At 34.4% G+C, this 15,428-nt stretch overlaps 1 protein-coding gene across 1 annotated transcript in view; it reads right to left on the bottom strand.

Moving 5' to 3' along the window:
- LOC150105974 (epithelial sodium channel subunit beta-like) overlaps positions 1 to 13,490 on the bottom strand; it is a 114,062-nt gene extending 100,572 nt beyond the window's left edge. Inside the window, exons 1-2 of the mRNA XM_090394603.1 lie at positions 13,449 to 13,490; positions 4,779 to 4,847 (exon numbers count right to left, since the gene is read on the bottom strand). Of these exons, the coding sequence (XP_090250729.1) occupies positions 4,779 to 4,847; positions 13,449 to 13,490 (111 nt within the window). The remainder of the gene's footprint in view (positions 1 to 4,778; positions 4,848 to 13,448) is intronic.
- Positions 13,491 to 15,428: the final 1,938 nt, after the last annotated feature.

Raw genomic sequence — 15,428 nt, 5'->3', positions numbered from 1 at the left:
AGAGCAGAAGTTCTTATTCGTAGTGATTTCTACAGAAACAAACAATGCTCCTGATAATTTTGTCTGCATATCAATTGATTGCTCAAATCAGCAAAATACATTTTTTTTGTCCTCTTTTGGCTCACTTTTAAACTCCATTTGGCACTTCAGACAAAAATACTAGATGGCACCATGTTTCTAAAAAATAATTTACAAGTACTGTACTTGAAAGTTATAATCAAAAAATTTCTGATCATATTTTGCATACATATGAAGCTTGTGAAACGAAACTGTTTATTTGATGAACTGAATTAACAAGCGATTTTTACTTTTTTCTATAGGAAATTAAATTAGTTTAGTGGTCAGTTATATTTATGCTCTGAATTTACAACGCATTTAGATTTGATTGTTGTTGCTTGTTAAGCAGAATATTAACCAAACATACTACGTGATATCCCTGACAGAAGGGGGAGGGGACAGCGAAATTCAAAACATTCCAAACTTTATCTTATCACTATCCATCACCCATAATGCCATACGCAAACTATTTACTTATCTACAACTCATAACAACACATATCCACGACATTGATGTTGCTTCCCCATTCACCCTACCCCTTTTTTTGTTCATAATATCCCACCAATCACGCCATGAATCCTTATCCACTAATATATTTTTTTCCATTCAAAACAATAACGTCACTTATTTACAACTAACAATATGTCACTTATTTACAACTAACAAATGACGTCACTTATCTACATCTGATAACAACAAACATCCATGACACAATTCCTTATCTTCTCTTGATCTTGATCTGGTTAAAAGTGTCCCACCAATCACGACACGAATCCTTATCTCTACAATCACCCATAATATCATACGTGTATCAAAACACAAGAACTGAAGCCATTGACACATATGCCCCATGGGAAATTCCAAACATTCCAAACTCATGACGTCACATAATGACGTCATCAAATGAACAACCAATCACGTCACGATTCCTAATCTTATCTTGATCTTGATCTGGTCAGAAGTGCCTACCCTACTACTTAGGCTTTTATTAGCTGGTGCTTCCTAGTAGCTCATTCACTCAGCTGAATGTATGACTGTTTTAGTATCTTTTAAGGGCCATTCAGGTGAGGAAAAATTATACATGATTAACACGATTCATAACTTTCCTGAATAATAAACGAGGTAATCAATATTTATTTTTTGATGAAAGTCGTTTGAAAAAATCCACTTATTTAATTCATAGCAGTAGAGCAAAAATCCACTGTGCACATGCGCGCCATTTTGAGACTGGATTATAAGCAAACTGTGGAATTAAAAAATCTAAAAAAGATCATTGCCATACCGCATCTATTTTAGTAGAAACGAGGAAGAGTATGAAACGATTGCTGGAAGAAGACAAAATCAAGGATTAGAAAGTAAAAATTCTTACTTCATTGCCAAGATATGATTTAAAGTAAATTAAGAAAGAGTGCTAAAATGGCAAATGATTCGATGTGCAGACTTTATAGAAGGAATAATTTCAACATTTTCATTACGTGGAATGAGTTTTAAGCAGGATGAATTTATAATCGGGACCACGAGCAACCAGTCAGTGCAGTTTAATACAAATAATTGAACTAACACAAAATTAATTACGTTTATTTCCGATCACGTAATACATCGGTTTTCATTTGGCATACATTAACAGTTTGTGCGCTTTGTTGATTTGTGCATGAATAAATATTTTCTCTAATACAATTTTTTTTTAAAATTTACTACGATTCGTCATATAAGTGGTGATCACAAGTTAGTAATTATAATTATTGTCACTGTACAAAATGATAAGCTGTTAGAGATTTGCTATTTTATACATTTTGTCTAAGATTTCAAACATCGTAATGGCTAGAGGATGAATTAAATTAAAGCCCAACAGAGCGACTAAGATTCCATCTATTCGTAGGTATCTTTTTATACATAATGAATGGATAAACTGTGCAGTTAAGAGAATTTAATCTATTAATATATTCAGCGTTTAATAAAAATTTCCTCTTTTAGAAGAGACATTTATCCTGAATGTCCATACTGAGAACTGCTTGAGTAGGTAGGATGTCCTTAGCACTGTTGTTCTTTCCTGTGTCCGAAATCAGCAGTGACAACAAAGAGGAATGCATCTCTTGGAGTAGTCAGCTGACGAACGGATGGACGAACAAGAAAATTTCTTAGGTGCGTTGATATTTTGTTAGACCCTCTTGATGCGGCATTGAATTCAATTTTGGTGATAAACGATGACACATAGAAACGGATGTGTCTTCACACATTATCACAGATCACTTTGAATGACTATTTATATTACAATGCAATAAAACTCTTATTTTCGTCAAACTTACGCTCACCGTGCTACTCTCGTAAAGAATGATTGTTATGAATATTAATGGTAAGTTGTGTTAAGTTTCGTTCCTTCGTTTGAGCTGTTCTCGTTAGCTTGAAACTGGATGAATACAACTAAGTAGGTGAGAATGGCTCCGAACATCTAATTGAAAGAGAAAAAAAATATTTATTGAAGTGTAGGATAATTGCGTGCTCTGTTTTAGTACAGAAAATTGAATTCATTATTAATTAATTCTTAGTACTTTTAACGTTTATGTATCGGTAACCTTTTTTTTTTTGAAATGCAGACATACTTACCATCAGAGGAATATTATTTCTGTTCTTTTATGAAAGATTTGCATCATTCAATATTTATAGCGTACAATTTCAAACTGACCCAATTCTCAATTTTGCATTATACTGAATCAGCGAAAGTAAATAATAATGCATTCCAGCTAATTTCTCATTTTGGCTGGTTGTAATTATTAGAGGAATTTTTAGTTTATCAAGTATACAAATATAGCTAACAAAATTTGTAGAATAACCAAAGCTATTTAACAAGAAAACGGAAGAAGAAAAAATACTGCAGGATCTTGACAATAATTCATTTCATTTAAGTATTGAACAGACGTATGATACACAAAAAAATTTTAAAAATAAAGGAAACATTTTAAAGTTTGAAATTAAATATCTGAAAAGTGAAAGACTGCGATATTTTTCCAATAGCAGTAACAAGAACTGTATTGATATATTTGCGCATGGTATATATGTAACGTTTCAATGATTTTCTGGTTTGTACGTTTTTAACTTAGTGTTTTGCAAGTTTCTGTGGCGCACTTATGCTATTAATTTACACAGAAAGATCATACTTACACCTAATAAGAAGGATCGATTTACTTTGAAAAACCCTGATCCTGTGAAAGCTGGTTGGCAATTGGCACAAGCAGTCTGAAATGCCGAAACCTGCAAAATATTTTATTAACATTTAAATCTTTCTGCCTTAGTAATTCTTTCTGCCTTTACAAGGCATTAACATTTAAATCTTAATGCCTTGTAAAGCTGCAAGAAAAGCGACGATATAATGTTAGCGAGCAATTTCACTCATACGGAAAATGAAGAGGTAGCATAGGGCCATAGTGAACTTATAGTTTTGATGAGCATGATTTGGTTTGGTTGGAATGCGCGAAGAGAATAAGACTATGGTTCCATTAACTGCATGTTAATTGAATGTTATTTTTTGGAGGAATCCACAGGGAATGTAGATGTAATTCCTTCAAAAAAATGAATCTAGAATGGACTTTTTGTCTGATGCAAAAAATAAATGTCATTCTTTCCTCAGGATGCTCCGTTTTCTCTTGAAAACATTGCTCTTACTATAATGCCATCCGCACTCTGTATGGACCTGGATTTCCTGGCAGACAGCTGAACTAATAATTTTAGTGTGCTGAGTAGCAAAAGTAATTTTTTTTTTTGCTGTAATCGGTTACTGTGCTTTAAGAAAACAAATATGAAACTACGTCAGATCAATTGCCTCCTTCAGTAAATAAAAAATAAAATAAATCTCTAATACCTTTTATTCACCAAACCGAGTAGAAGGAGGTCTTGAAGGGCTAACCTTTTGAAATCGGCACACATGGCCAGTGCCAAGAAAATGAACTGTATTCAGATAAGAATAAGATCATTAGGATTGTATGTCACAAAATGGCAGCTGTTTCCTATCAAAATGTTGCTCTAATTTGACATATAATCGGGACAACTTACGGTAGGAAACAGCCACCATTTTGTTAACATTTTGAAATCCGAACTTATGAATTCTTTATGACATCATCCTTCATTATTTTTTTCGATTAAATAAGAATAATCCCTCAAAGTTATAAATTGTAAATATGTTGTGAACAGAGAACTCATATTTAAAATGTAATCAGTGCATTGTGTTATAAAAGAGAAAGCATGTCAATTACAGTCCAACCATAGAGAGAGAGAGCCCTTGACACTTTTGTACACGGCAGAAGAATCCATATAGATAATAGGGCAAAAATGCGTTTCGTAGGTTGAGTGTTTATTGCTAGACATCGGAAAATTAGCTTTTCTTTTATTAACATTCTAGATTTTAAGGTAGTAACTATTTTGCTTGTATCACAGTTGGACCATTTTACGCATAAAACACGGTATTTCGCGTGTTGGCGACGAATTCGTACAGCGCATTATTCATTTCTCTCCTTCAACATGAATTGTCTATTTTTTGCACTCTCTCAACTGTGGGCAGAATATAATTCTTTCTCATTAGTATTCAAACGCACTAATTTCAGGAGTGCAAACCACTTGTCTCCTCGGTTTTTTTGATTTATAATTTATCTTAGAAAGAAAGGTCAACTCCAGCAGTGCTGCACCGTTCAGAATGTAAACCCTAAAAAAAAGCAGAGTTATTTACTCACTTGATCGCGGTCAACAGCTGTTAGGTGTTGAAGATTCATTTCTGCAAGCCGTTGCTGAATTTCATTAACCTGGAAAGATAATTTTATAATCGAATGTAAAAGCAAACACACAAACACAAATCACCGAAAACAGTTACTGAAAAGTCAAAATATAATGTAACTATTCCTAGATTCTAATCCACTTCCATCTCTATAAAATTTCTACAGCCACATGTGTGTGATTCAATATCAAAAATACAGTTTTTGGAGTGATAGTACTTACAACACTAAGAAATGAAAGGCAGGTTCAGATACTCCAGTCCTCCCAGAAATTAGCGTAATAGTTCATCAACTTTAGTTTTAAAAATAAAACATATTGCGGTACTGTATGAATGTGAAAGTTGGACCCTGAGAAAGAGTGAAAGAAGGAAGACAGATGCATTTGAATCATGGGTTTGGAGTATACAGTATACAGTACCATACAGTATATACAGGACCGGTGGAAGCGGGCATGTGGTGCATGCGGGCGCCGCTACGAAGGGGGCGCTGCCGAGGCACGGTTCATAAGTTCATTTTTAAGAAACAAAATTTTTATCATAAAAACAAAAACTTCTTAGAATGATCAATATTAAAATAAATAAGGCCGGATACACCGAATAAAATTTTTTAAAAATTATATATTGCCGCCTCGTTGATCAGCCGGCTGTTTACAATTTTGCAGCGAGAGCATCGCTAAATGCTTGCCTGTAGAATGTTGTGTCTACTGAAGCCTATCTAAAGTGAAACGGTGAACGGTTTTCATGCGCAGAAACGAATTTTCGTACATTTGTTGCTAGTTAACCAGTCATATGGTACGCATCTCAGTAGGCTACTGACAGTAGCGCAGTGCGGACTATTATTTCGTCTCTGTGTCGTGTTGTGTAAAAACTTCTTGTGGGTATAAAATAGAAATGGAATCAAAAATTTAAAAAAAAGTTATTCGGTGCACAAAGTTGTAAGCGTCATGCTGCGAAAGAAGCAGATATTAAGAAACAAACTGGGGCTCTTAATAAATTTGTTAAAATATTAAAATATTCTGATGCAGATTGTGACCAACTCGATACATCAGAAATCAGAGTTGAAGAACCGTGCACATCATCAAGTTTTCATGAAAATACTGTTGCAACTATTGAACAAGACAACAAGACGCATGATTTAAGTGAAAAACAGTTAGGAGAAGATTTAGTTGTAGTTGGCCACGAAACTAACACATTTTTAGTCTCTGTAAATTTAGAAGATCCAGGTGAATGGGGAAATATTGATGAAAAATTACGAGTTGTTTTAATTGAAATGGGACCTGCTCAAAAGAAAAATATGATATATCCCAGCGATACATATGGTTGTAAATTTGGTTGTAAAAAAACTTTAAATTCTGTTTTTTGCTTTGTTTTTTGCAAAGGTTTGGCACCTACTGAATCAAGTAGTCTTGTAGAAGGTTATAACGATTGGAGAAATGTAAGTACAACTTTGTATAGACATGAGACTAGTTTAACTCACATGAAAATTTTCTTAAAATGGAAGGAACCTGATAAAAATTTAAAAAGCAAAACTACTATTGATTGCCAGACTCAAAGCATGCATGAAATGGAAAAGAAACATTGGACGAGTGTTTTAGAACGCTTGATTGAAATTATAAAATTCCTTGCTAGCCAAAATTTACCTTTTCGCGGATCATGTGATAAATTATATGAAACGAATAAAGGCAATTTTCTTAAATTAGTCGAACTGTTTGCGAAGTTTGATCCCGTTATGGAAAATCATGTTGAAAGGGCGCTACAACGAAACAATAGAGTACACTATTTGAGTAAAGACAGTCAAAATGAAATATTGGAAACTTTAGGTAACGCAATTAGGGTTCAATTTTATTATCAATTCGAAAATCTAAATATTATTCCATAATTTTAGACTGCACACCTGATGCAAGTAAAACAGAACAAATGACCATTATTATTCGCTTTGTTTCCTGTGACAATGGAATTGTCAAGATCAGGGAAAACATTTTAGGTTTTGCAGATATATCAGATTCTACAGGACGTGGTTTATGTGCAACAATAATGGAACAACTGGAAAAATGGAACATTCCCACTGAAGACAAGCGAGGTCAAGGGTATGACAATGGGGCAAATATGAAAGGGAAAAAATATGGGCTCCAAAATTTGCCTTTGAACAAACATCATCGAGATTTTTACGTGCCATGTGCTGCTCATACTCTAAATTTAATCATTAACGATGCAGCCGAAGTGAATGCAGATACAATTAGTTTCTTTGCAATTATTCAAGAAATATACAATTTCTTTCCATTCTCTTACAAACGTTGGGCAATCCTTTTAAAGTTCGTAAAAAATTTAACATTGAAACAGTCATCAGAAACGCGATGGGAAAGTAAAATTAATGCAATCCGCCCTTTACGATATCAGTTAGGAGAAATTTACGGTGCACTTTCTGAAATTTTAAATAATGAAAATTTTAATAAAGAAACTCAGCATGAAGCACAAATATTATGTGCTAAAATAAAGGACTACAAATTTATCTGCTCCCTTATAACATGATTTACTTAACAGAATAAACCCTGTGAGTAAAATGCTTCAAGACAAAAATATGAACATTAAATTTGCTTTAGAATCTATCGAAAACTTAAGAATACTTTTACAAGAGTATCGATCAGATACAAATTTTAAAGAAGTTCTAAAAACGACCAAAGAACTGAGTGAAGAGGTGGATGGAGAACAAGAATTTAAAACTGGCACGGATCTTCGATGACGAAATAAGACACGACAATTTGACTACGAGAATCATGACGGAACACCACAATCGCCAGAAGATAAATTTAGAGTGAATGTGTTTTATAAACTTCTAGACGTTGCAATGTGTTCGTTAATAGAACGTTTTGAACAACTAAAAGCATATTATGATAATTTCAATTTCTTGTATAGATTACTACAAATTAATAACGAAGATTTGCGGAAAAATTGTGGCGATTTAGAGATTCTCTTGAAGGATGGTGACAATAAAGATGTAAATGCAATAGAACTATATGACGGGTTATGTGCTTTCCGTGATATTTTTCGGAATGATAATTTAAATATTCAAAACCCTTTCGATATTCTTAATTTTATTGTTTCCAATAATTTATCTTTCCCTAACTTTTCAATTGCTTTAAGAATACTATTAACCTTACCTGTTAGTGTAGCGAGCGGTGAACGTTCCTTTTCCAAGTTGAAATTGATTAAAACCTACTTAAGAACAAGTATGTCACAAAAAAGGCTTGTTAGTCTGGCGCTATTGAAAATGATATATGTGCGGAATTAGACGTTAAGACCATTATTTCTAATTTTGTGAATATGAAATCAAAAAACCTGATATTTTAATTAAAACATTTCAAGTATATTTATGTAATTTAATTTATTTTCTGTTATTCTGTAACAATTTTTTTGAAGACTTATAATAAATGTTCTAATTATTTCTGAATTATTTTCTTATTTTTTCATCCATCTTGAGTTTCTTTTATTTTCCTGAAGATAGTTATAAAAATTATTAAAATTTTTTTTACAAGTCACTAAGAATTTAGTAAAAAGAATTTTTTAAACTTTAGTTCAAATAAATTTTAACTTTAATTAAAATTCATTTTAATTTTGTTAGAGATTCGGGTGAGAAGGCTATAATCCCTGTATCATTATATTCAACGATTAAAGTGAAGTGGCTTTATCAAAATTTCCTTTAACTTTTGAGAATTTTTTTGATTATTCCGGTTTTTAACGATTATCCTGCCTAGTCAACACCCCGGTTCGTTACAATTAGCAAACAAACGTGTGACTGTTCTGTCAAAATTTATGTAAGAAATTTCAAATAATTTAAATTTTTATTATCGTAAAAGAACCACACATGCCCGGATCGTTACAGGGGCGCTTAGATAGAAATTGCATGCTGGCGGAAAAGACCCTAGCGCCGGTTCTGAGTATATATATATATATATATTCATATTTATATATACTGAATATAACCGAGACTAGAATAACAATTAAATTTATTTCAAAACGCAACGTGTTTCATCGAATTGTCCGACTTCTTCAGGAGTGGGAATATAGAAAGCAAATAAACACTATAAGGAACATCGTATCACTATAAAATTCACTATTATAAAATTCAGTTAGCTTTGAACTGTAGCTACAGTCCGTGTTGAAGATCCATTGTTAGGCAGCTGCGTGCGTCTGATTTCACGAGTGTGCCAATATCGGATAGCAGAACAGAAAGAGTCCGGTAGATTATAGCTGAGGTTATTATTTATGTGATCAGGGTCCATAACAATTTCCTTAGACTCGACTATGCGGAGCTCCACCTCCTCAGGGCATATATGAAGGTTTGAAGTTGTTGTCCAGTTTATCTCATGTTGACGGCCTTCATCATTGGTGTTTACTGAAAAGAGTACATGGCTTGACAGGGCACTTGCTCTAGTTCTTTTGTAGGCAATGTCCCTCTGGTGTTCTTCCAGAGGGACATTGACTACTATTTAAAACTCCAGCCTTCAGATATCATGGTGAGCTTTGACGTGGTGGCTCTCTTTATAAACGTTCCAACTCAAGTGGTTCTCGATATTTTAAAGAACAAGATTTCAAAAAAGATGTTTTCCTTGCTATCACATTGCGTTCACTCCAGCTACTTTCAATACGAGAAAAACGTTTACAAACAAAATAAGGATTGGCAATGGGAAGCCCCCTATCTCCTATATTAGCTTTCATCTTTTTTGAAGATTTCGAACAAATGGTAATCTCCTCAGCTACTCTTAAACCGAAAATTTGGCTGAGATTTGTAGATGACATATTTTTTATCTGGGACCATGGCACCGATAACCTTCAGTCTTTTTTAAATCATTTAAACAACTTCCACCAAGATATCAAATTAACAATGGAGGTTGAAGAAAATGGATCTCTTCCCTTCCTGGCCGTAAGAATTACTAAGACATCTGATTCTATTAAAATCTCAATCTTTAGAAAATTTACACCCAGAGATAGATACCTGCATGCGTCCTCACATCACTATCCTGCACAGAAAGTGGGTATCATCTCAACCCTAGCACATCGTACCAGATCTATACTGTCAGATGATGAAGAGCTTAAAATTACAACATCTACAAAGAACCTTCACAAGTAATGGCTACTTGTCGAAAACTATTAATAAGCATCTATACCACCGCCATAAAAACAACTCAGAAACACAAGACAACCTCAAAGGTTATATCTCTTTACAATACATCAGCTCGTTCTTCACGAAACTAAAAAGAATTTTGCGAAAGTTCAACATAAAAACCTGTTTCTCTACTCTTCCTAAACTAAGATCGATTTTAAGCAAATACAAACAAAATCACAACCATCTACTATTCCTAGGAGTGTACATAATCACGTGTGACTGCGGGAAGCAATACTATGGCCAAACTGAAAAATCCATCCTTCAACGTTTGGAAGAACACCAGAGGAACATTGCCTACAAAAGAACTAGAGCAAGTGCCCTATCAAGCCATGTACTCTTTTCAGTAAACACAAATTATGAAGGCCGTCAATATGAGATAAACTGGACAACAACTTCAAACCTTCATATATGCCGTGACGAGGTGAAGCGCCACAGAGTCGAGTCTAAGGAAATTGTTATGGACCCTCATCACATAAATAATAACCAAAGCTATAATCTACTGGACTCTTTTAGTTCTGCTATCCGATATTGGCACACTTGTGAAATCAGGCGCACGCAGCTGCCTAACAATAGAACTTCAACACGGACTGTAGCTACAGTTCAAAGCTAACTGAATTTTATAATAGTCGATTTTATAGTGATACGATGTTTCTGATAGTGTTTACTTGCTTTCTATGTTCCCACGCCTGAAGAAGTCGGACAATCCGATGAAACATGTTGCGTTTTGAAGAAATTTAATTGTTATTCTAGTCTCGGTTGTATTCAGTATATATACATATGAACATATCCCATTCCGAGTAAATACTACAAATTGTTATATATATATTATACTAATTATTGTACTAACTAAAATATATGTGTACTAATTTTTTGGTATGGATTGTTTTCCTTGTAAAGAATGTATCAGTTCTCCCCTACCCTGAAATTGGACCTACGACACAAAAGAAACAGCAATTACAACGAGTGACTTAATTAGAAGAGCATGTAATAAAGATTGGTTGTATTGTTGTTATATTGAGTCGTTTTCTACTCCTAGTGATTCCATGAACATACACCATCCATTCAGATCTGTCCATGGCCATATCTTTCAGAATTTCCAAGCGCATTTCAGTTGCCTCTTTAACTCCATCCACCCATCTAATTACTTGGTCTTTCTCTTCTCCCGATTCCATCAACTTTAGCAAGCATCATTATCTTTTCCAGACTGTCATTTGCTCGCATATGTCCGAACTGTGACAATTTTTGCATGATGATCATAGCTTCGAGGGAGCAATCTGTCTATCACTGATTTATTGGTTTTCTTTGCAGTCCATTGTATTCTTAGTAAGCGTCTACAACCCCATAATTCAAATGCACCTATCCTCCTCCTTTCACTCTTTCTCAGAGTCCAACTTTCACATCCATACAGTACCACGGGGAATACCATTGCTTTCATGATTCTGATTTTTGTTGCAAGGCTAACATCTTTATCTTTAAATATCTTGCTTTCTTTCTGAGTAATAATCTTCTTCTAACTTCTTTAGTAAAATAACAATCTTGATCAATTCTGGATCCTAGGAGCACAAAATTGTTAACTGCTTCCAGTTTCTTCTTATCTACTTCAAAATCATTAAGTTCACATGCTGCCATAACTTTTATCTTTTTGAGGTTAAGTTTAAGACCATATTTAGCACTTTCTTCTTTAACTTTCATAAAACGTTTCTCCAAATCTTCTTTACATTCTGCTATACCTCAAATTATTAATATTTCTTCCACCAATTTTAATTCCAACTGAAGACTCTTCCAGCCCTGCCATTCTTAAAATATATTCGCTGTACAAGTTAAACAGGTACGGAGATAAAATACATCCTTGTCGCACCACTTAACCTATTGTGAAGTACTCAGTTTCTCCAAGATCTGTTTCGACAGTAACTTCTTGTTCATAATAAAGATTCCTCAGAAGGATAATGAAATGTTCTGGTACTTACTCCCATTCTTCTTAACACATTCCACAGTTTCACATTATCTACAGAGTCAAAAGCCTTGCTATAGTTAAGGAAACAAAGGTAGACATTCTTTTGATATTCCTGTGCTCTTTCTATTATCCATCTCACATTGGCGATTTGATCTCTTGTTCCTCTGCCTTTTCGAAATCCTGCCTGTTCATCTGGTATTTCTCTCTTCATGAACGTGGGTACCGATTGGTACCCACCCTTTTTATTTTAATTTTCTGTGGTATGGATTCAACCAAATATCTAAAATGCTTCTCATGGGTGTTCGTCCATGCTCTCACAATGAAATTGTCCAAATGTTGCAGATCGGATGGTGAAACGTTGCTGCTGATGACGACACTTCAGCTCAAACTAAAAGAAATCCAACTTTCAAGAACTTTCTGAGAGAAAGCCCTAACTGTCAAGAATTGAAGCTCGGGATGCAGAGGATGTACTCAGACGACATCTTATAACCCTAATATCTGACTCATATCAGTATTTCATAAGAAACAATCTGAAGAATCTAAGTTTCTCTAAAAACAGAACTTTTGTTTTCGAGCAGCCAAACCTTCTCAAAGCAAGCGTCTCCTTTTTACTGAGCTACACATGCATATTAACTACGGCATATTAAATATTAATTGAGTTTTTTTTTAATGAGAAACTCTCTCTCTCTCTCTCTCTCTCTCTCTCTCTCTCTCTCTCTCTCTCTCTCTCTCTCTCTCTCTTTCTCTCTCTCTTTCTCTTTCTCTCTCTCTTTCTCTCTCTCTCTTTCTCTTTCTCTCTCTCTTTCTCTTTCTCTCTCTCTTTCTCTCTCTCTTTCTCTTTCTCTTTCTCTCTCTCTTTCTGTTTCTCTCTCTCTCTCTCTCTCTTTCTCTCTCTCTCTTTCTCTTCACACATACACAAACATGGTCACACTGCAGACACACCAGTAGTCTATAATCGCAATTATTTTCCATTCCTCTTCACACTTCCGATTGTTTCTTTCTAGGGTTGAGTGTTCCTGAAAAGCTGTACTTCAGTCGGTATTGATGATATCTACGATTGGAGAGAAGTCGATTTGAACCTAGTCTGGAAGGGAAGAACCTTCATTAGTTCTTCTTTGGTTTGGTTTGTTTGGGATTTATAGCTAAGGCTAGTAAAGTAATGAAGCCAGTCCTTGTCATCAAAGGTCAGCGTACGCTTGTATTCACCGAAACTTTTATAGTCTCCATATTCGGCATGAAACTCTGGTAGTTTCTCTGAAACACTTGTAGTCTCTCTATTCGGCTTTGAAATAATGTTGGATTCAATATCCACTTAATTTGAATAATTTTGCATCACCGAAGTGAAGTCTTTTGGCTCTATTTTTAAGTAATGAAACCAGTTTTCTTGATTTAGATTCATTGATTCACCTGACGATTTATTTTAATTTTGTAAATGTTTATTTATAGTATTTGGTAAGTCGTATATTAAGCCAAGATATACTATTTAAAGTGCTAAGAATTTCTGTCTCGCTTACCTCTTTCACAGCAGTTTCAATTGCGATCGCTGGTAAAACCATTTCCAATAATATAATTGAAGCATTAAACATATATTTTACAAGTTTACCTACGTTCCGTGTATCACGCCTGACCGCTCTATATGCAATAGGAAATGAAGCGCAACATCCAACACTTCGCGCTCCGTAAAAAACTAATATCATGGGCGACAGAATCGAATCAACTCTGGTCATCAGATTATAACAGGTCATATAACGCTGGCGAAGGGTTTGCACCTTTTGACCGAATTCACTATAAGGCAATCCTCGACCATGCAACTGTAACAAAGCCGAAGCTATTGAACGAAAACAGAAACGAAAGAAGATCGCAAAAATCGTCATCCATATTGGAATGACAATTTGTGGAATTAATTCGGAACAGAAGAATACTACTGGAAATACAATATGCGGAAAATCGTCCTCAATATTAGAGAAAGAATAACTAAGAACGATAGAATAATAAAAGGAAACGTATGTTACAGCATAACAGATTAGGATGATTAATGAAATGATTTTAAAAACCTTCATAGAACGACGATATTGTTTTGTTAATTCCATTTCTTGTTCTGCAAGACAGCAGTCTTTGATTAACTGTACAAAGTGGGAACCGTGAAAATAGAAAGTGAGTCTGCAAGTCACAGCAAGTATAATCACAGAACCAAAGAAGATCATCAGAGAAAAGCTGTTAATACCCAAGAAATTCTTAACATAATACTGTGCTGTAATGTGGTATAAAGGATAAGCTACAGACACAAACACTCAGCATACCATATATCCCACTAAGAAGCCGCATTTCTTGAAATATAAGCCGTCTATGTTGTTAAATCTGAGACCGCGACATAAATAAACTCCAAAGACGACATGACTGCGGGCAATTGTACAAAATGCGTCGAAGAACGGCGAAGAAGAAATATTCGACGCCATTTTGTCAGCTGTGTTGCGATCGGCGTGTCTAATACTATTCATTGAAGACACCGGTGAGAATCCGATCCTGCACAACGTCTGCACGACTCACGTGATGAACGCAGCTAAAGAGCGAGCGATAAATTTTGACACACCCTTCATTTAAATGAGGCTATTGAAAAGTTCTTTACAAAAGATGATGTTCTTGAGATGAAACCAAATGAAAATTCTTATAATGTGAATTGAAGCCTTCCCTTTTGTGTGCGTATTTTTTTTCTCGTTCGTTACAAGGCACTGCGGCTTTTCTTGTAGAACGTTTCACAGCAGTTGGATAGTCTGTTAGTTTATCCTCCCATTATAAATATTAACTCCCATTAACTGAAAGTCAATGTCACACTCGTGATGTATAAGCGGGTGGGCGTTCTTGATGATCGTGTTGACCTCAATATCTTCAGATGATTATTGCAGTTCTCTCTCTCTCTCTCTCTCTCTCTCTCTCTCTCTCTCTCTCTCTCTCTCTCTCTCTGTAGTGCTTCTTCGTAGTAAATTTGGACACTGTTTGGAAAACGAAGGATTTTACTATCCAAGGGTAACCTCTTCGTATCACTAAGAGGAAATTGATTATTTCCAAGATAAATTGGTTTTCAGGAGAAGAATGGTTTCCACTTGAAGAGAGGACACGACGCATTTATGACGCCAAATGTTCGTTTTAGCAAGTATATTTTTGACTCAATCAACCCAGTTAAGACAAGATAAGACATTTATATATGTATGTATGTATATATATATATATATATATATTTATATATATATATATATATATATATATATATATATATATATATATATATATATATTAGGGTTACCAAGTAATTTTATAAGCTTGGCTATTTAACTCCTAATCCCAAGTAAGCAAACAGTTAAGTTTGCGTCTGAAACATAGTTCAAGTTTTAAAGATGGTACAACATCTTTAAATTTAAATTGTTAAAATTTAACAATCTTAAAGATGGTTAACCCTAATATACAGTATCCCCAAGTTAAAAAATTAATTATATATA

This window comes from Typopeltis vanoorti, chromosome 6 (genome assembly GCF_054136105.1).
Source record: "Typopeltis vanoorti isolate ZY-2024b chromosome 6, IOZ_Tvanoo_1.0, whole genome shotgun sequence".
Classification (NCBI taxonomy): Eukaryota; Metazoa; Arthropoda; class Arachnida; order Uropygi; family Thelyphonidae; genus Typopeltis; species Typopeltis vanoorti.
Note: the sequence above shows the minus strand (reverse complement) of the source record. Positions and strands in the feature narration are given on the sequence as shown.